The sequence below is a fragment of the Strongylocentrotus purpuratus genome, unplaced genomic scaffold (assembly GCF_000002235.5).
Source record: "Strongylocentrotus purpuratus isolate Spur 01 unplaced genomic scaffold, Spur_5.0 spur5_scaffold_12, whole genome shotgun sequence".
NCBI lineage: Eukaryota > Metazoa > Echinodermata > Echinoidea > Camarodonta > Strongylocentrotidae > Strongylocentrotus > Strongylocentrotus purpuratus.
In genome coordinates this window covers 33,336,603-33,360,474 of record NW_022145597.1, presented here as the reverse complement: position 1 = coordinate 33,360,474, position 23,872 = coordinate 33,336,603, and the positions used below count along the sequence as shown (strand labels likewise).

Genomic DNA, 23,872 nt, shown 5'->3' with positions numbered 1-23,872 from the left:
GGATCCAGGGGGTGGGGGCCTTAAAAATCATGTAAAAACACGTGATTTTTTAGCTTTTGGGGGATGCCCCCCCCTGGCGCTCAAGGGGGGGGGGGGGATGCAAATTTTCGAGGGCCAACAAAAAAATGGGCTCAGTACCCTCCCCCCCCCCCCACTGAGCGACTTTTCGGCCGGTGCGATTTTCAAATTGTCGGGAGCAAAAAAAGAAGAAAAGAAATTGGGTCCCCTCCCCTGAGAAATCCTGGATCTGCGCCTGGTTGATACAATACTACTACTACTTCTACAACTAATAATACTTTACAAATAAAATGAAGATATGACAGATCGATGGTGATGATGATGGTGGTCATGATGCTGCTGCTGATGTTCATGATAATGATAATGATGATGATAATTATGATGATGGTGATGGAAGTGATGACGATGATGATGATGTTCATGATGATGATATCAGATCAGATGGTCACGATGATGACGATTATGATGATAATAATGACGACGATGATGATAATAATGGTGATGATGATGGTGATGATGATCAGACGGTCCTGGTCATGATGATGATGATGATGATGGTAATGATGGTGATGATGATGATGATGATGATAATGACGGTGATGATGATGATGATGATGATGGTGTTGGTGATGATGATGATGGTAATGATGGTGATGATGATGATGGTGATGATGATAATAATAATGATAATGATGATGTTGAAAACAATGCTAACAGTAAAAAGGACACTGTAGTAAAGAGGACATGAAGAGTATCAGGAAAAAACAATGTATTTTAACTTTCCCTATGCATGCCCTATATTACACAGTGCCTGTGGTCATCTAAACTAATTATTCTCTCAAGTTCCATGAATTAAAGTGATTGCCTCTCACAACGCGGTGCTATATTTGGTTACACCATCCAGAAAGAAAACATATCCTATAGCTGAATAGCCTGGTTGATTTCCCTTGGTAGGCCTACACGCCTACACAGATCATATCAGAGTTTGTAAACATCTGCAGGTGGTGGAGTTGTATAAATTGTATTTTTGTCCATATTTTATTTTAAAAGAAAAGACTAGAAAGCCCACCTCATTATGTTTGTACTTTTACTAATTACAATCATAATGGTGTGACTCTATTCCAAATGTACTCTTGTTTTGTATTCAATGTTTTTCTTTGTTTTTGCCGAATAAATAATGATAATAATAATAATAATAATAATAATAATCTATATGTATATAGCGCGTACTCCACAGTGTTTTACAGCGCTTTACATGCAATAGGTCTACATAATAATAATAAGAGTATTTGTAACGCGCCAACTCCACATAAATAATGTGTTCGAGACGCTTGGAGAAGAAAAACTATAAGTACACAAAAATACACACAAAAAGGAACAACATGATTGTTATACATCAAATGATCTTAAAAGTCTTCAACGTCACTTTCAAAATTGGATTACTGCTTTTGCCTAGAGGGTTATAACTGAATTTCCAATTTATTTGTCAAATTTTCTTCCTAAAGGTCTGAAGTCCCTACGTACAGGGATGCAAGCTGTGTTTTGTTACAGGGACATAACAGTAATAGCATTGCAGAAGTGCATACCGGTATATACCTTAAATGCACTAAATATATCAAGGTTTTACAAATAAAATGGTGAAGATTTTCGTCAGAAGTTGGAGGGGTGAGGGGGGGGGGGGGGGGGTTTAGAGGGGTGTATCGAGTGTGCATTCTTGTTGTTTTGGCAGAAAAAATGTAGGGTAAGAGAATTGCTGATAACACAATATTTTTGCAATTCTCCTGCCAAATATTTACCATGTGAATTTCTAACATATTTAATTTACATGCACCGTAGTGTATTTAGTACAATACTTGCTTACATCGTTATACCTTCCATAAACATACACATACTGTAGAGTACATGTATCATAATAAATGACATTCTATGTAGAAAACAATATGTATGTTTTGCAGGCCATAGGCCTACTCCAATACGATTAATCTTCCCCCTACTATTAGTGTGTGATAAATGCACTGATTTCACCAAGCTGAGTACTGTATATACACCAAACACGAGAAACACCTGTTGTGGGTTTTTAAGACGTTTTTATTTCTAATCCAATCATTCAATTTACATACTTACAATGCATACAGAGATGTACATATAATCAATAATAATTAATCATAATAGTTCTCTATTTATAAACTAGACTGATGAGATTGACAGACACATGATGGTAAGAAAACAAACATTCAAAATACAAACACCTTATCTCCTAGGGAGACCGCTCAAAAGAATACAAAAATATTGAATAGAACGTACTTCAGAGAAAACAAGCCAAAGAAGCAGAAGGATGCAGGATACACACGCCTTCTTGCTCTCAACTCTCATTACAAAACTAGGCTCCTCCAACGAAGGAAGTCATTCTAGTTGGTTGATCAATGCCTCTTAATTACTGGCACTTCTCTCTCACTAGGCCTGTCCTCATTAGCTTGAGATTGCCAAATATCCTGCTATTTTAACTATCCCGATCGCAAATTATCCAATTAATTTGCGTCTTCATCAGCCGGAAGTTGCAATTAGCGGGATGTTTGGTCGAGATAATCATCCCAAGATATCTTGGGCTAGTTTGCAAAATATCCTACTATTTGTCCGGTGCATCTTCACCAGCCCGAAGACTTGCACTATGCGCAGAGGCTGAGCAAAATATCTGGAGCTAATTTCTTGAGCTCAATTTTCAAGTTTTGAGGTCGAGTCTCGAGCTGATGAGGTCTCGAGCTGATGAGGACACGATTTGTAACTTCGAGATTATTTCCCAAATCAGAAATAGCAGGCTATTTGGCAATCTCGAGCTGATGAAGACAAACTACAAACTGCCTCAAAAAACCAAAGCGGCAAAATAAATTCCACACATCCATCAGTTCAAACTATGGGAGACAGAATCTAGAAATTAAATTCTCAAAAAAGACATATGATGTTATTATGCTAGCTGTATATAAATTTAAGATGGGAAAATAACTGAATGTATGGATTATGAACATTTCAATTTGAATATTAACCTTTCTAAAATTGGATGTTTTTAAGTCATAGAGAATTGTCATAATATATGCATATTCACAGGATAACTTCTTCGTCATATTATTTTACTATTCAATTTTATAACCCATCTTTTCCTTTTACTTGAGATCCAGTTCTTTTGTTGAAATATGATTCTGACATTAAATGATTATCATTAAGCAATACAAAACCAAACTAGAATACTTATGCTATCACATAGCTAGTGACAATACTACGATATGTGATGTAATCGCGATGAGGGCGACACAGAATGGAAATGGTCTTAATACAGGAGTTGAAAACAAGATTGGACACATATCCCTCTTAAAGTCTGATTCTAAAAAAAATACAAAAACCTAGAACTCTAATTCGTTAAATAATAACCTTTATGCTAATAGCAACAAGTAAACAACAAAATCTTAAATATTGGTTATAACAATCGAAGAATTCCAATTGAAATAACCTTGGGTATGAGTTTTAGAGCTCTTCAATGATGAATTAAACAAAAAGTTGATATGGTTATGTATTTACCTTTCAACTGCTTTTAAATATTCCTTCTCATTTAATCAGATTTATCTTTTTATTCTATTGTTCTGTATACAAAATAAACATGGAAGAGTCAATATAAAATTCATGTCAACGTCAATAATGTGCTTGTATATATAGGAGCCTGAATAGAAACACAAATTACTATCAGTATGAATTTTCAATTAAAAAGACAAGGGGGGTGTTTCACAAAGATCATAAGTTGAACTTAACTCTAAGTTGGACTTAAACATTACGGAGAGCCATTTGTAGCTCTAAAATAAAATATATTCAAAAGCATTTTTTAAAAGACTTTTTATAAATTCCACATCAAGAACATAGAAATCTCCTTGATAATAGAAAATATGAATGTTTTGAATCAACATTTTATGTCTTGTAAAATAACTTTTACAAAATATTTTCAAAGATGCTAACAGCTTTCCATAATTGTTAAGTCCAACTTAGAGATTAAGTTTAACCTAGGATCTTTGTGAAGCACCCCCAAGGAGAGGTAGAGACATAAAAGCATCTCATATTGTCTGTTGAGAGCCAGAAGGATGTTAACTCCATGATAACATCCCTCTGGCACCAAACTGATCACAAACCACCCTTATAATATAGATTAGATGCACTTCTAAATTGGTGTTATAAATCTAGATTTCTTGATGGTAACAGGATTAACCCTTAAAATCTTACATGTATTTCTCAACAGAGAGCAACAGTGGCATCAACTCATAATATCCATTCTAACTCTCAACAGAGCATGTTTTTAGCAGCGTTGCTAAATTTTTGGTTATAAATCTGAAATTCTAGATATCACCAGGATTAATTTCATAAAATCATCATCCTACGTACGTAGACATGATTAACTCATATTTTACATATTATTCATTCTCAACAAACAATAATGTGAGACTATTGGTGAGAATTCACTATCAACAAGTTATGTTTGATGAGATCAATCTTTGCTACACAAGCCAACCCTAACAAGAAACTTTAATTTGACCTAACAGGTATCAAACATGATAAATACATGTACAATGGTACCCTTAATTGTAACCCATTTTGCAAATTAAATGGCAAACATTAACTGCATGCTCCTGCATTTATACGGCTGCAGTAATAACTGTTCCCCTGACAACTGAAGAGAGTTCTGTTTGTTCACATGGACAGATAATCATCTCCCCCATACCAGTCACGTCATTCATCATCAAGCTACTCAATTTTCATTAAATGATCTATTCAGCTCAACTGTTTGCATTGCAGTTAATCATCACATTAGCAGCCATGCAAACTGAGACAAAAAAACGCAGCCACGAAATGAAGAAAAGATGACGGATGAGGGAAATGTGTATATTGATTACGATCAGAACACTATCAGAGAAATGTAATTAAAGATACATGTCTTATTTCTTATAAATCAAAACAAATTTAATATCACTGCCATTTTAAACTAATCATCTATGAAAAGAATAAAACAAACAAACTTATTTCTCAGTAAGGAATTCTGTATTAGTTCCAATCTCACTCCTATACATGAAGATAATATTTAAATAGCAAAATACTTAATAGGATTCACCTGGAGAGGGCAGTATATCAGAATACTTGTACACCACACTAATAACTGATGACTGATAAACATGAATGATATTACTGTGAATCACACAGAGGTTGTCGATTACTGGTTTTGGAGTTAGTTTGATGATGGGCACCAGCAGAGTTAATTTCATCATTAAGCAAAAAATTCTCTTTAAAATAGCTTACATTTTAACACATACTGTTAAAAACCCTACCAAATACTGTTCTCAAGTGGAGTAAAATTAGGACAAAAAAGACATATCATAATGGCCACCTCTCTATAGTGGCCACATATAGGAAGAATTGTGTGTTGTAGATCCACCATGTAAAGGCCATAGTGATCACCTTCATGTATCATGTCTCCCTGTGTTCACTGTAGAACCTGTCTAGAAAGGTCACCTGTCTATGACGCATGGCCAATGTTTTCATACATCCTTTCTGTGGTCTTAATACGTATAAATAACGATGAAGTACACTTCATTACAAGAACACGTGCCTCTCTTTTTAAACCTTATTCCACACACACACACAAAAATATGTTTGCGTATTCACGATGGTTTCATATACGCAGGGTAGCATTGACTGCCATTGAAAACAAGCCCTTTACAGCCTCATACAGACTGAGTTGAATAGAAGTAGAATACTTTAATACAAGTAATTGTAAATAAATTAAATAATAGCCTCTTACAGACAATAAATAGCACCTACAGTACATACAGATAAAAATAATACTAGCATGGCTAACGGTAACCCACAAACCAATGTGTCTAATACTGGTATTTAATGGTTTGTCATGAGATAAAAGTTGATAAGAAAGGCAAGACAGTTCTGAGTGCTCCCCCCCCCCTCCCCCATGTAACCCACATGATTAGCGTTGCTCAACACTAACAGGCGCATCAGACACACGCATGGGTGCCCAACAATTGCATTTTTCTTTTTTAAACATAGGGCTCATGCATACAGAACTTTAAAAGTTCATTCTGTAACTCCTTCCGAAAGGTGAATGTGGAGTCCTGTATTAGGTATATCCTTGTCAGCAAATACTTTAGCTCTTCAAATTTCATTTCACTTTTAATTTTAAAATCGCAATACCGTTATGATCTTTGATAGCAAGTAAAAGATGTTATCAACATTTGTTAAAGTGCACAAATTTTACACAAGACTAATTAAATGTGCAGTGTAATGCAATATATAAAAACTACATTTTAGTCCTTTATACATCTCATTTCAATTTGTCATGCATGTATGCAGCAATGTATTAGCTAGACAGAAATTATTGCCTTTACTGCAGCAGAAACCAAAGCTGTAATGCCAATAAGGATGATAATTCTATAAGCACTGGATAGAAAGTATCTTCAAATTTGTTGCAGGCATTTTGTATAGATTGTTTTTGAAACAAATGATTGACTTGATAATGATAATTCACCGTAATTAGAATACAGATAAGAATTCTAAGTGGACTGTGATGACATAAAAGGTAGAGCTCTCTCTGTATTTCCTTGGTCCTTCTTCTTGATATTATCTTCTTCTCATAGTCTTCTATTCCTGCAAGTCATTTAATCTATTTAGTACAGTCAAACCTGCTTTAGTGACCACCTGTCTACAAAGACCACCTGTCTACAAGGACCACATTTTTTGCTTCCCTTGAAAATGGTTTCTCATTGAAACATGTACTTAAGGAACCTGTCTACAAAGACCACCTGTCTTCAAAGGCCACTTTTTGTGTTTCCCTTGGGCGGTCGCTATAGACAGGTTTGACTGTATTATCTTCTACCGGCTTCAGTTGCGATAAACAATATATATTTGTACGATGGACATTTACTTATTGCGATAACCATTATTGAAAAGTCACCTACATATGCAGTACAGTGCAAAAGTCTACGAAGTCACCCTCAGCTTGAAATTTGGAGGAATAATAAAATCTCTCATAACACAGCTCAATGTAATTACTAATCGGTGCTTGGAGGACCATTAACCCAAGAGCTAAAAACGCCTGATAACTCACACCCTATGACAGCTACTCCTACCCCCCCCCCCCAATCCCTTGCACAACAGTTACACCCCTTTTCCAAGGCCAAAACACTCACAGGGAAATCCCCCAATAACAATCCCGATGGCTACCCCAACATCTAGGCCTTTACCTAGACCCCAAGACAGGACTATCTCTGTAAAAAATTAAAAAAAAAAAAATCAATTATGAGATACAATGTATGCCCTCGGGGAAGGTGCATGAGGGAAAAAAGGGGGGGGGGGTGGGGGTTATTGGCTAGATGTAATTGTCCAGAGGGCAGTTTTTAAGTTGTAGTCATATCTGTATGTAGGGTGACCCATGACTTATGAAGTATGAAATTGTATGAAATTGCCACCTATTCTCTTTCCTCTTATGAAACAAACATTAGAACTGAGATGAAAGATTCTAGAGTTGCTTGCTTAGCTACAAAAAAAAAAAAGTACTGCAAAATACATTATAAAAACATCTACATGTACGAAAAAGCCTCTAAACGTACTTCATGAGTTACTGGCAACAGTATTGATAAATCACATATTAATTATGAATATGAATACAGAAATATCAGGAAAAGAATAAGTCTGCCTCCAAATACCAACATGTTCCTATTACATATATGTAAATATGATATTTCCCCATCTCTGTATGTACCGGTATGTGTTTTGAAGGCAGTAGGTCCCTTCTGCAGAGTTTTGCAAACTCAAAGAAACTTGGAAAGTGTTTAAAATATATCATTTAGATATTGTGTATGAAATTTTACAGTCATACAGTACGTTCTTAAACTTTCTTGGTAAGAAATGAAAATTTAGAGCTGTTTTTAAATAACTGAAGAGGGAGCTATTCTCAAATCAACAAATGTAACAGTTGACTTAATTTTTAAATATTTTTCAAGTCCAGAAAATAAATATCTAGAATTAAACATTCAATTTTTTTTTTGAAAGCCAGTTTCCATTTTTTCTTCATTTTGTGGGAAGTTCCTTATCATAGACCACTTCAATATACCACTGGATTAGTGGAACTTCAGGTCTTTAGGTCTGCAAAAGGGACAAACCATCTTTAAAATATAGATGGAGCAGTTCAAATGTAAGGTACTACCTCGTTGATTGGATTAGAAGGAATGGGGGTGGAAAAATGAATACAAAGTAGAGATCTTAAATCTAGACATGATAAACATCACCCATTAATATAGAGAGAGCACATCTTAAAAGTATCGTTAAAAAGTGAACATTTCAATTGACAGAAATCTCTTGAACATTGCCGTCAATAAACTACTTTTGATTCTCGTAGCTCTTACAAAAGTACAAACAAAAATGACATACCTACTAACAAACAACGGTTTTCACCATTTCAGATACGACAATATTCCTAAAACAGCAAATGGAGAGAAATAGTACTAGCTATAATAATTTCCTTCCTTTCCGACAGAATACTTGCATTCAGGGACCAACCAGAAGTGGTGTCATATTTTCCTAACGTTATTAAGATTTACAGGTCAGCAATAGTAGAAATTGCCTGATTAAAAAAAGATTCCTGACCTATAGAGACTGTAGAGAATAATTCACATGTGAATAAATAGTAGCTACTTCACAAAATATGAATTCTTCTCCACTAGATTTAACATGTACGCAAACTTTCTTTCACTTGGTATGAAATTCTGCGATTATTTAACTGTCAACCTTGCATGAGAAGGGGAAGTGAATTAAGGATTAGTAATACAAAATGACTCCTTCTAGTATTGACATGCATTTGAACTTCATTTAGTTATACCTGGAGTGGATTCAGGGAATCATAATTTTAAAAAGAAATCATTTGATTTCCATCAAGACATTTTGCATCTGATATTGTTCTCTCTATGGATATACAACATTGAAGTCAATACAATTTCTGACATTTGTCTTATTTTACAAATCATTGCAATTATTACAATTATCATATGTCGACAATTCTGTGGTTAGAAGGTCCAATTTCCTAGCCTAATTTCTAAAACTCCATTTTGGGGCTGAAGATAGGTAATTATTTTAATCCTCAGTTCCAGAATAGTGATTGTATAAATGTCTGCTCTTCATCACATATGGAGGCATTCTATTTTAATACACCACAAACAGTGAGTTATGTCTGATATTTATGTTATAACCATCAGACATCCCTGCGAGCTTATTCCAATCATCTTTTTACTTTTGCTAATAACTTTTGATATTATCTTAATGTTGGAGAAATACAATTCCATCTATATTGCCATTAAAAGTGAATCTAATACTGAAACTCAAACATGTATGGTGACTGCTACACTCTCATTCTCTAAACCATTCATGAAACATTAATACTATTGCATTGGCAATATACTTCCATCCTAACTGGGCGCATTAATACTATTGCATGGGCAATATACTACCATCATAACTGGGCGTATCCCTGAAAACTTTACTCACGATTCTCCATCCTTACTTGGTTACTCATTGTTAATAACCATATGTGCACCATATTAATCCATTGACTAACAAATTCTCACCTTACCATAGGCTTAATACAGAGACCATTTGCTCCCTGTAAGCAAAGATTTGAATTCTTAAAGTATCTTAAAACATGGTAAAAACTGCTTTAAGCATAGTCTACTCATTGCGTCATGCACAGTGTGTAATACAGTCCACATAGAGGGTCTAAACCTTTGACCAAGGCATAAATCTAAACCCCATTTGTGAGCATTGTTTAAAAATACACAGTGATATATCCTCTTTATATGGTTATGGGAATTTTTTTCTTGTTTTCTTTTATTTTCAATGATTTTTTTTCTTTTTTTGGAAGCGAAACCTATTTGGCACTTCCTTGGTGAAACATGATGACAATGCTTTATCTAAAGACATCCATGATACTTATCAGCAAAATGGTCTCTATCTTCAAACCAAATAAGAATGAGACACCATGTGTCACTCACTCTCTCTCTCTCTCACTTTTGAATCTATGATATATTACCCATCATTCTCTCACTCATTAATACATTCACTCGGTCATAAATATTCTCTCTCACGCTCTCTCTCTCTCATTCTCTCTCACCCTCTAAGCAGTCAGCTACCCATGTCTCCTCCTCTTACACCCTTACTTCCACCTTGGTCCCCTTCTCATCCCTCCTAGACTATGGTATCGCCCCATTGTTCTGGTGGTAGACAGGACCATAGGAGGGGTAATAGGTAGGGTTGGGGTACACGCTACCAGCGGGCGGGGCTGACATCATGGCGTACTGGTAGTGTTGGGCCTGGTTGACTGGCATACCTTGTACAGGTGATTGTCGAGCAGCTAAGGCCGCAGCTGCTGCTGGGTTCATTCCAAGTGCAGGGTTCATGCCCGGCTGAAGGAGATGAGAAAACAAGAAATGGTCTTACATTACAACTACAGTCAAACCTGTCTATAGAGACCGCCCAAGGGAAACACAAAAGGTGGTCTTTGTAGAAAGGTTCCTTTAGTACATGTTTCAATGAGAAACCATTTTCAAGGGAAACAAAATATTTGGTCTCTGTAGGCAGGCGATCTTTCTATTCAAGTGTTTGCTAAAGCAGGTTTGATTGTACATCTGTTAAGAGCTATAAGAGAATTGTAACATATCTAATAAGATATGCAGAGCTGCCAACCTTGGGCGACCCAAAAAAGGAATCATGATGGCAAAAAAAAAAGGAATTTCAAGCAAAAAAAGGAATTCATAAAAACGAAACTTACAACCACGCGCGACACACTTCCAATGTAGAGATACTCATTCATCATGCTGTTTCTTCCATACAAGCAGGTATTTTTTGTGTGGTTGTTTTGGTATTATCGGCATATCATTCTTTTTGAGAATATTTTTCTCTTCAAGTATGTTCTAAAATTAGTGTTCTATTGAATCTGTGATTATTTTAGGGCAGTTGTTTGACGTGCAGTATGTAAAAGAAAAAGAAAAAAAAAAGAAGAAAAAGCGTAATACCGTAATTTAGAGGAAAAACAGAGTAATTCCGGCAAAAACAGAATGGTTGGCAGCTCTGGATATGAGTTAATGCATCTCTGACTCTCAGTACATGAATAATAATAATAATAATCATTATGTAATCAATGTCTTGTTGACATGGTTAAGTGCTGGTTGCGATACAATCCAATGTCAGAATGATTGTGTGACTGATAACACTTGATTTATAAGAATTTTTTCAAAATAGCTTACATGTAGCTCCAAGGCAATCAGAATATTACCCTCTCTCATTGAATAGTATAGTAGCTTTGAGAGAAATAGTTGTTTTTATACGCTCAAGGGAAGGTTAGAATTGAGCTATTGCCTGAGGCGTGCCGAGGGCAATAGCCCAATTGTAACCTTCCCTTGAGCGTATAAAAACAATTATATACCTCACTTAAGGAATCCAGCCATCTGATTGGTCAAAATTGCATTCATAAACTTTAATTCCTGTCAAATTCCCAGTAAAATTCCAAACCCATGTAATAGTTCTAAAAAATGGTTCTAAAATCCCAGTTACCATGGTTACTGGGAAAATAGTTCAGTCTTGGTGAAATACCCATAGGTTCACATGTTAAAAAATGGTTTGAGCGATCGAGGATACCGTACGTGTGCGAAGAATTGGTCGGTAATTTCAATACAATATCCAGTATTTCCTCTGCGTGTATTTTACAGTGTGGTCTGCAATGACCTTATCTGCTCATGCTCAGACTGCAACTATGAACTGGCTTATTAAACAGCCCCATCATTCCACCCACTCAGACAGGGATGTAAGTCTAGCCAGGCTTTATTCAGATTACACCTTTTCAGACACCTACAAAGTTAATTGTAAACTGAGTGGGGAGGGCGTCAATTTGAAACCCCTCTTCATTATCCACCAGGACCCATCTAAATGGAATTTCACACCAATGTCAAAGAGATGTGCAGAATGTACATCACAGGAATACTTAAGGCTGAAAATGGTTTATCATTTAAATCAAAATATCAATCACATTTCTGACTAACTGTTGAATATACTATTGCGCAACCAAGTTGGCGGCTAAGACCATACCTGAGCCGTGCTTTGTAGATAGAGTTGCCTCTGTTGTTGTTGTTGAGCTTGGAGTAAGTTAGTTGGTGGCGCTAGGCCTGGTATCAGCCCCGGAGGGTAGGCAGACTGTGCACTATATAACGTACCTCCACTAGACTGTAGACAAAAAGGAAAAAAATTAATATTTATTTTTGGGGGGCTACTTTTCAACCTTGCCTACATGAAAAAAACATTCTAAAATTTGTTTTGCCTTGAACTCCATGATTTTCTGATTCTGATTCTGATTTTCGGGGGCTCTTTTGGGCATTTCAGGGGCTATTTCATGTCTGAAGACAAAGGACGACTGATAGTCAAATATTGGTCTCAGGAAACAAATTTAAATCAGGTTTTTATCAGGCCTGAACTTTAACTCAACTCTAAAGGCATTAAAATGAAAGAGGAGAAGAAAAAGGGGAATTAAATCCATTGCTTCCTGGAACCAGGTGGTGTATGTATTAAGCCAATGGCAATGAGAGAAATTCAGGAGTTAACAGGTTAAGATTTTATACTAGAAATATTGCCAATTTGCCCATTTACCTGTGAGAGTGAATGTGTATATGCCGACTGTGTGTGGGCAGGAGATGTATTCAATCCAGTGGAATAGGAGGTGTGAGTCGCTGGCAGTACGTACGGACCTGAGGGCGTAGTACAAAAAGAAATACACTTCATCATTACACAAACAAAGTGGAGAGAACAGAGAACACCAAACAAAAATAATGCTAGGTGATCAAGCATTTGCTTGTGCAGCCCCAAAACTCTGGACTAACTTGCCATTTGAAGTCAGGAAATCACCATCTGTAAATATCTTTAAATAAAAACTGAAAACACATCTTTTTAATTAACTGTAAATTTAAGCATATCAGGAGCTCTTGTAGCGCAGTAGAATATAAACTTAATGTTGGATAGTTCTGTGCTCTATAAATGTATTATTATTATTATCAATAACCTCTACATAAATCTTCAATAGATGATTTAATATGAAAATCCAATATGTATAACGGGATATGCTAAAGATTAGAATATTTTTGGAGGAAAAAGATTTCCCCTATACCCTAGATATACTACTGGATGAATGTTTTTGCAAACTCCCTTTACACATGAGATCTATTCCTTCACTACAAGACAAGGAAACAGAAATTCATGATCTAAAATAAGCTTATAGAAGAGGTGCTTACAAAGAAAATCATAGTTACTAATTTGAATTGATGACAATTTTAAGCTTTATAATTCTTTTTATACTAATATCAGATTTTCTGTAAATGTTTACCAAACTCAAACTGTATCTCTCATATTGCTGCTATTATTAACCTACCGGTATTTCCTACATGAACTGTGCACTCCCTGTATCAATCTTATGAAAATTAAAGAATTCAGAAGTCATCCAGTTAAAATAAACTTGATATCATGATGAAGATATTGGTTCTAGGACACCTACCCCTTGGACGTCCATCCCCCGAATAACCACCCCAGTCGACTACCCCCTAGGACGACTACCACCCCCCCCCCCCGACAACTACCCCTAGGGCAACCACTCTCTAGGACGACTACCCCCGGACAACTATCCCCTAGGACAACCACCCCCAGTCAACTACCCCCTAAGGACAACTACCCCCTAGGACTACCCCCCCCCCCCCCCGAGACAACTACTCCTAGGGTAAACACCCTCTAGGACAACTACCCCCTAGGACAACTACCCCCCAGACAACTACCATCTAGACAACTATCCAAGGGGGTTGTTGTCCAGGGGATAGTTGTCCTAGGGGGTAGTTGACTTGGGGTGGATGTCCAGGGGGTAGGTGTCCGGATATTAACTCACTTCCTTTTCCATATGACCGCATCAATGGAGATGCACTGCTTTCATAGAGTAGACCTCCACCAGCTCCTGCAGGACCATTCGCACCAGCTAAACAAAGATCATTCATGGAGAGAATGCACGTTAAAGGTAAAGATCAGTTTTGGAAACGTTCCCCTCTCAAAAAATGAAATGGAAGCTTTTATTACCAATCATGTAAAAGAATATGTTTTGACTAATACGTGATAATACAAATTTTGCCAAGAAACCACCTACTAATTGATATATTTGGTAAATTATTATATCTATTTGGACCTGACAGATATCACGCACGTGTCGCGTAGTCCCATACACATCTTTCTGTGTACAGTGCTTGTAACTTTACCAAGACAGGGCCAAAATTTCTTATCATTTTGATGATTCCAGAACCTTGCAGTACACACCTATATGCTAGATGATCAACCTTTTCTGATCGATTCCACAACGTTTCTTTCACAATGCAATCGCATTACCAGAATTGGTCTTTATCTTTAATTAACGAGATGTAGGTAAAACATATTCTCCCTGTCAAAAAATATGTCAATACAGCCCAATATTTACTTTAAAGGGATTGGGTAACTTTGTCTCAGATTCTGAAAAAAAATCCTAGATTTAGCTCATGCTGCATAATTATAAACGTTTAGGTCAGTCAGGAACTTTTACAAGCCGATTCGCCTGTCTGATTATCAGGATATTTATGATTGGAAATTGAAACCAAATTTTGCGTTTTCCTGACGGTTTTCATAACACTACAGTCTATTGGGGGAAATGTGTATGGGGGACATGTGTATGGGGGACATGTGTATGGGGGAAATGTGTATGGGGGAAATGTGTAAAACCTGTCGCTCAAAGATTTTTTTACTATTTTGAGGCACTTCATAATCATTTTGAAGCGCATTTTTTTTTAGGGCTTCAATGTTAACCACATCACAGACACTGATAACATGTACATGTAGGGCCATGCATCTCAGATTTAACATTGTTAAACGATGCCTTTAATATTTAAAGTACATGTTCATCGCAATCTCTCCTGCAGTGAAAATAATATTTGCAGACTACAGCAGATTAGAATTCATGATTCTTAGTACTAATACAACTTGGTAACAAGATACTCTGTTTCCCTGTTATTAGGTATCACAGCTAAAGTTTGAAAGTATCTACATTTCATTTCCCCTGCCCATTTCATTTTAGAGCACATGGAAAGAGGAGTTTTGATACCTCATTTGTCAAATTTGAATTAGTACTTTTGAAAATACGGCCACTTACATAAGAGACGAAATGGTCAAATTTTGCGTAATTAGGCTATAACTGACAATTAGCCATTTTCAAGGTGACATAATTTTGTAATTAATTGATGAATCACCTTTCTTTTCAAGAAATCTGTTCTCTGTATGGATTTCTACATGCCTATTTTTTTCCAGGTTCTTTAGACAAATATTTTTTTTGTGGAATTTTTCAAATAATTAAATGAAGCCCATTTTGATGCGTGTGACAAAATATGGCTATTTTTGCGTCGCCGGAACAAGTTTTCATGGGTTTTGAAACATGGCTAGATTTAAGAGTGTCTATGAAGTGGGGCTGAATTTCGGCATATCTAGGGTATGTATATAGCTTAATCATTTCTGTAAGTTTGGACCATCAAATCCATTTAAATTAATTTTAAATGGCATTTAAAAAAGGCTCTAAACTCTTAGAACTTCATATTTTAAAGCACCCTTAAGCTTTTTTTTGTGTTTTCAAGTCTGCCTAAATTGAAAACCGTTAATGGTAGGGGAATGAATTTTGGCACATCAATAGAAAGTATGGCAGTGGCGGATCCAGAGGGCCCCCCCCCCCCAACGGAGAAAATTACAAAATTTCTTGACCCCCCCCCCAAAAAAAAAAGTGCCCTCTTATCCCCCCCCCCCCCCCCCCGCTTATTCAGCGGTTGGCTGAGTCGTTATGATTTTTTTTAGACCAAAAAAAAAAAAAAATGTCCTCTTACCCCCCCCCCCCCCCCCCCCACCCCCTCCCTCCCCCCTAGGCCTACCTAACTTATTTACTATATAAACAAAAATAAAAACAAATCCCTTTTAATTGAAATTCATAAATTGAATCCACGATCTTAAATTTAAAAACTCTGGGAAAACAAGCGTGGGTTCGCAATCACAACATGAGAATAGAGACACCAGTATGGGCGGTGCACGGCCGCCGAGCTATCACCGAGTGTGTGTGTGTGTGTCGTTGGGTTTTCATACAGACGTGCATCAATCAGATATGATTACTGAAAAGACACTGCCTGAATTTAATTGGAATTTAATAATTATTATCCAAAGATCAGAAAAGCCGTCATTACAGTTATTTGATGTAGATTGAAACACACAAAATATTTTTTTTCTGACAAAATTTGATTAAATTTTCACTCTATAAATTGACAAAGATTACAGAAGTTTGTTCTTGAATTTCTTAAAAAGTCACTTTGAAATTCAAAGTTAACTCGCATGACGTGTGAGAAAAATTGCGAGTGGAAAAACACAAACATGTATTATTGGTCTTGTGATCGCTTTAAAATCTGTTTAGGTTACGATAGCATAATAATTCCGTCGAAATATATATGTATTTACTAATTTGTTCGCCAAATGCTGCAAATCCTGCCTCAGTTTCGATATTTGAAGCCTCAGATTCATGCTCCGTTTCGGATCTTGATGGGACGGCAAGCGGCGGGTGCGGTGATGCGACACGTGGCCGCCACGTTTCCCGTCGGGTCCGCGTGCGAAGCTGGGGGCTTGCTCGCTTTAGTCACTTTTGCTCAGTGCGTATTATACACAGAGTAAAGCTGTACTAACCGGATTCGCGCTCTAGCGCCATTTAGCGGTCATTCTTAATATTTACATGATCGTATTCTCCAGTAAATTCTCTTTCTTCTCGTATCAAAATTGAATTAAAAGTATGTTTTTCTGATATAGAAAAATTGTTTTAAACTTTTCACTATGATTTTTCACGATCTTTTTGAAACATACTCCCATCAGTTTTTATATGAAAATAAAGCTTAAGATGTGCTCTTTCCAACCAGTGGATTTTTAAAACTCAAAGACGAATGGCGTTCAAGCGAATTGAGCTAAAACTAGGGATACAAATCGGCCGTCAAAAAAAAATGGCGACAAACGAAGTGAGACCGTACGAATTAGAGGGTAAATCTCAAGCAACTGTGTCGTAAGTAATTAATGGATTTTGATGAAAATGACATGACATGAAAGACAGAATCCTGAGCTTTCGAGAGACATATAATTTTATAATATTTATTTTTTCCATGATATGAAAATCTTCCTTCACAAAGAGAGAATTTGCGTGGTTGAGCTCTGTGTGTCCCCACTCAACGCAGCTCTTCTGTGATACCTACTGTTATCCACCTTGCTTAGTAAAGTATTGATAGGTCAACAAAGCCTTGGAAATCTTTTAAAATTTGTCAACATGTACACAAATTTTAATCAATTGGCAAACTGATTTCCACAAAAACTTCGGGAGATGAATTTAAGAAAAATAATTGAAGGGTTAGTGGAAGGGTTAGTAAACAGTTACCAGTTAAAAAGGGAATGATGTTTAACACCATAAAGCTACATTGAGGAATCGACCTCCCAACTGTGACATTTATAATATTTACTTACTGCTTTGTTTACCCAGGGTAGCCTAATCAGTTATTATATTGTTCTCCCGTAAGCCTATGCAATCATATTATTTCCCCAGCTCTAGCCGAGCTGCCATAATAATGCTCTCTACAGTTTCTCGGCTACAGTAGCATACAGGAATTTCTTCATACCGGGCACAACTTTACCTCACCTATGTGGAATATGGCAAAGGTAAAGTAATACATTTCTTGCTTAAGGATATTGGTGCCATGTCAGGGATTCCAACCGGGACCATGTGATCCACAGTGATGGATTCACCCGACCACAACATCTCCACAACTACCAACGAGTCCCACACGACATGAGATTATATTCATATATTTAATTCAATGAATGAAAGTCTCCTGGCATGACCATGACTAATGGCAAAAATACTATTAAAAAAAATTAAAAAAAATTATTTGATGGTTGTATCAACAGGTTCTTTACTCTGGATGAAAAAATGTGGAACAAAGACCACATCGAAAATAATATCACTAGTGATATTCCTTTGTCTCGCAATGTATGGCCAACAAGGGATCTAAAAGATCACAACGTATCTGTCGTAGAGGACATATTGCAGAGAATTGGCCTAACAAAGAATGATTATATGTAGTGATACATACTGATAGAGCCATGTTGATTGAGCGTGGGGTTAACAGCAGTGTAGAGTGCAGGTGAGTAGGCCAGGGGTGGCATTACACCTTGCATTGGTACATTTCTCGTATCGGATGGTATTCCTGCAGAAATGATAATGAATGAACACTGATTACCAACACTGAATACAAATCGCAATTAGCAGCCAATGGCTGAAATGCTCACAACTTCCAAACACATTTAAAAATACACCAAAAAAAGGCATCGCATTTATGTTAAAATTATACAAACAACATGGTCAACGAACAATAATTAGTGTACATGGACCATAGTGGCTTCAATAAACCAAGAAAAAAAAATTTAAAAAAATGTCATAAATCATCAAACATAATTCCATGGAGAGAAGATAATTGCATAAGTTTGGTCATATGGTAATGACAATATTATTGATCTACTTATTAAAGGTGGAGTTAATAGGATAGCCCAAACTGAGAAAATAGATCAGTTCACACAATCAATAAAAATACTGTATTCTATAGCTAAGGCTATTAAAGAGGCCTATTTAATAGTATTTGACTACATTCTGGGCCGCATGGTCGGGCATACTTCAAACAGGTCTTGTCGTTTTGTCAACATTTGTCATAAAGTATGCAAGCACTAAATTCTATCACCTGTGTGCTGTTGGCAGAAACATCAATAATTTGCCTGTACTATAGATAATTCTAAATTCAAAATATTTAGAATATTGTCTATTCAGAACCAAAAGGGCATTAACTCTGTGTTAAAGTTTATGAATTAATGCCCTTCTGGCTCCAAACAGAAACATGTATGTGAGATGATGAGAATTGAATATCACTTGTTCAGAGCCAGAAGGGCATTAACTCTTGTCTTAAAGGTAATACAAAGTTTTGGTATGGGGTCATGAATATATTGGAAGCATATTGCGGATCATCCTACAATATTCAATGATCGTTGTCGCGGTTGAAATCGAGTCTGAAGTGATGAAACTGTGAATAATAAACTCTTTATGCTGTATAGCTCCCTCTCAAGATTGACATTACCTTACCTTCAAAACAATGTTTCTTGACTAAAATTGACTGATTTTCTATTCCCATTAGGAAATGATATATCAGAACTGCAAATTCCAAGATTTTCATAGTTGCAGCTACATGTACCACTGTATGGCCGAAAGCGCTATTTGAAATTTGGGAGCATCAATAATTTTGATATGTTAATTTCTCAAAATCCTTAGTATTTTAGAGCCCATTTTATCAAAGTTGCTTATAATTCTAACGCTAGGTTTCACTATGGTAATTAAGGCTGCGACGGGTAGTCGAATGCTCGAGTACCCGCACGGTTGACAACTACTCGGGTACGATTTCTTGTACCCGAATATTCGGCCGCAAAAAAAAAAAAAAAAAAAAAAAAAAAAAAAATGTCCAGGCCGACGCTTACCCGTGCCAGGGAGAGCGGCGTCCGCTGGCATGGTACCGTCGGTAAAAATGTTTCCCAACTCAAACACTGTCAAACTCACCTTTCAGAAACTGGGACCAAATGTCCAGATTTCTGTTTGGACTTGGAGGAAAATGGATTATTCTGCCATCTTTGGTTTTTAAAACAGCATTGTTTACTGTTATTATTCTTATTAAATCGGCGCCTTCAACTGCAACTCAAAGTAAAGTTGCATACGATTTCAGTGAGGGACCTGAGATACTGCCGAGTGGTATGGTAGTGGCAAAACAAGAAAAAAAATAAAAAAAAATCCAAAAATAAAAAAAATAAAAAAAATTCAAAAAAATTCAAAAAAATTCAAAAAAATTCAAAAAAATTCAAAAAAATTCAAAAAAATTATAAAAAAACATGGCGTCCGAATATTCGAGTATTCGCCTGTGAGCCTGGGAGTGTACTCGGGTACCTCATTACACTGTTGTGCACAGCCCTAATGGTAATGCAAATTTTAAATTTCATAATCCAAGCCTGTTGAGATATTAACATAACTGTGTATTACCTTTAAAACCCCACTGCACTACTTATAGCTTCTTGCGCCCTCCATATACATGTAGCAAACAATGCCTTATCGGTGACCATTGGTCTCCCATGGTCCCCTTTTTCTGAAAACTGAGAGCTGATTTGATGACATAACCACCTGTCAGTTACCCTGCAGGGAGGTCTAATCCCTCCTGGCCGACCTAGTGCAGATGGACTTTAAGGTATACGAGTTAAAACCCTTCTAGCACCAAACAAAGGATGAATTGTTGAATCATCACCTACCTGATTGAGGGTACCCGGGCGGCAAGTTGACTTGATATGCAGGATTCATCTGGTCCTGACAAAAGAAAAGATATAACGTACTGATCAATGCACAAGTGAAAGTACAACCTTGTTGGATCAATTCAATTCAATTTATTTAGATTCCATCTTTGTATAAAACATTTGTAAAAATATATCAATTAAAAGCATGTAATTTCATACATACCCGTTAAATACATTTGAATGACATAACCATAACATGTTTACATTACATTATGTTTACAGAACTACACTTGGCACAGATGTTAGGCATGCATGAAGGATTTTAGCACACAACATCGGGTGTGCAATCAGACACCCTACTTCTCTAAATATTTTTTGCAGCATCCTTAAAACTTGTCAAGTATTTTACTTCAGTTTTAAAAATTCACATTTTCATCATATTTAAGGTACAAACTCTGTGTACCTCCAATTTTCTTTGGAATTGGGTGTGAAATTGTGAAAATATTGAAAAAAAATTGGCAAATTATGCAGTCTTTTGTATCTGTTCCGAAAAATTATCAACTTACCGATAAGCTTCTGGAAATCATCATTTGAGACCAGATATCCTCAAAATTGTAAGTAAAAGTGGTACTGCTGTGATTGTATGATATCTTGCTTTGCAAATTATTTATTTACCTTATTTTTGATGGATCGCATTTTTGTATTAATCAGTTGTAAACTCCCATGCGTGAAGTTAGGTCTCGTTGTTTTTAAGACTTTTTTTGATGCAGCGTGCACGCGCGATCGGACATCAAATTTTTAGATCGTGATAGTCTATCTCTGAAATCCTTCGAATATAAATTTTCTAGTTGAACCAATTTGTAGTAAAAAACTTTGCCGTCGATTTGGTAATAAATGAAATTAATAAATTTGTGTAGAATATGAGAAATCATAGATCGAATATCACATTTTGTAATATGTTCTAAAAATGTCCCCAAACTTTGGTCAGCCTTCATTTTTCATACAGATTGAGATTACACTTTACAGCGCTCAATGTGTAGGGAGGCTCTGCTGGAGTGGTCATCCTGTATTTTCTGAATTTATCATTGCATCACATTTTGTCTTAAGCTCAATAATGCTTGGATAGTGAATGATATTGCTCCAAATTTGACCAGGGAATTCGGACATAATGAAATGCTGAATTATTGAATGCACAGTGACACACGTCCATTCATGATTCAACTGGTAACTGCACAACACATTAGCAGCAGGCGCAGCACACAGTCACAGCACACAGGCAAAGACCAGTGAAAGAGAATGTCAAAACTACAAACAATCAGATAGGTTTACATCAATATTCCATGGGGTTTGGAGATAGGATATGAAAACTAATGCATAGCTTATTGTAGCACATATGATACAAAAAGAAGAGGATGGTTAATCTTACCTTTGATTAGCTATTTAAGGGGTGTAATGTTGATCGATCTGGTATTGTTTGGTTTTTGGACGTACGTCGGCTCAGATGGCATCCATGTTTCCGTATACACGAAGCGAAGGTCAACACACTAATTTCAGTCAAATTTATTTGCCGCCCTCTGTGCGTTGTAACGGACAATGTTTGTCCCTCAGTGATTCGCCCCGACGAAGTTTATTATTAGGCCAAGTATTACTATTTTTTTAATTTCTTTCATCAATACAGACCCGTCTAGGATGTTTCATTCAGGGGTTGGAATTTTTACCAATTTTCTTCTTTGTTCTAACCTATGTAAAGACCGGAAAGGAGTAGAATACATTGTTACAACTGTTATGATTATACTCATTATATTTTGTTACATATGATTTCTGGCAGGCGCGGATCCAGGATTTCTTAGAGGAGGGGGCCCAACTTTTTTTTTTTTTTGCTCCCGAAAATTTGAAAATCGCGCCGGCCGAAAAGTCGCTCAGTGGGAGGGGGGGGGGGGGGGGGGGTAGTGAACACATTTTTTTTTGGTCCTCGAAATTTGTACCCCTCCCCCCTGGCGCCAAAAGGTAAAAAATCACGTGTTTTTACATGATTTTTTTTTCTCAAGGGGGGGGGGGCGGGCCCCCCTGGATCCGCCACTGATTACTGGAAGACAAATAAACTTGATACTTAAAACTTGAATATAATGCTTTAAAAAATACGAAAAACAAGACTTCCAAAATGTGTGTGTGTGTGGGGGGGGGGGGAGACGTATAAAGTTTCACTCTACATGTAGGTAGGTAACCAAACTAATTATAAACGAAACTAAACTTCAGGAAACTGTAGGCCCTTCCTGAACACACATACGAGAAGATAAGAACGTGTTCTCTCTTCTGCTGCATTTTGAATCTTATACTTCCATTCATGTCAACAGAAAGTAAAAACGAACAGAAGCTTTGACTTTAGGAAATGATTGACCCAATGACCTGCATAAATCTAAATGACGATTTACAGTTTTAGTCGAATTTTTCAGGAAAAGTAAAGAATGTTTAGCCTTTCAAAATACCTTTTGAATATTCATCTCCAAAGGTGATGAGAACATGATTATTGTTATGGATTATGAAAATGATATGACGTCATCTTTGAAGAATCCCTTTAAAATCAATCATGGATTCTGGGGTATTCAAACAGCAATACGAATTATTGAAAATTAACTATTTATGTATCAAAGTGTGACAGGATTTGCTTGCGCCCCCTCTGTTATTCTTTTGTCTACCAGTTTGTGATCGGAGGCGAGGATCTATTGTTTTGGATAAAAAAATGTTCATCGGCTGAAGAACGAATGGCAATCAACCTTTTTATCCATGCAATTCCTCGAGCATTCCTTCATAATTTCTTCTTTATTTGAACAATCATGTCTCTAAATTTTCTTTCTAATTCATTATATCCTCAATAGTTTTTGTATAAAAATCCTTATGTCAGTTTCCAAACTTCCTGCAGTCTCTGACCACCGAGTTATTGACCCATGGTTAGACCTTCTTAGTAATGTCCTAATTTTTTTCTTCCTAGTTTTTCTTTAATTCATTATATCCTCAATAGTTTTTGTATAAAAATCCTTATGTCAGTTTCCAAACTTCCTGCAGTCTCTGACCACCGAGTTATTGACCCATGGTTAGACCTTCTTAGTAATGTCCTAATTTTTTTCTTCCTAGTTTTTCTTTAATTGATGAAATATTCTAATCAGGGTGGTGGACGTCATAACAAAATTGGTATTTTCAGCAAAGTAGTCAGAAATATTATTGTAGATGTTCCCTTTACACCATGTAATAGCCTTACAGAAAAGTTTGTTGATATGTTCTAATGTCAAGAGAATTCCCTTATGGGCGTTAGGAGAAATTGAGGAAGAGTAAAGGAAAGGGA

The 23,872-nt window shown here is 36.4% G+C and overlaps 1 protein-coding gene across 1 annotated transcript; it reads right to left on the bottom strand.

Annotated features, from left to right (window-relative positions):
- Positions 1–9,909: 9,909 nt before the first annotated feature.
- LOC577878 lies at positions 9,910–22,098 on the bottom strand. Its single transcript, XM_030982477.1, has 7 exons — positions 21,959–22,098; positions 20,551–20,605; positions 18,309–18,422; positions 14,024–14,110; positions 12,745–12,842; positions 12,190–12,324; positions 9,910–10,511 (listed from the first exon to the last, which is right to left on the bottom strand). The coding sequence occupies exons 2-7, from the start codon at positions 20,597–20,599 to the stop codon at positions 10,299–10,301; spliced, it is 696 nt and encodes a 231-aa protein (XP_030838337.1). The 5' UTR covers positions 20,600–20,605; positions 21,959–22,098; the 3' UTR covers positions 9,910–10,298.
- Positions 22,099–23,872: the final 1,774 nt, after the last annotated feature.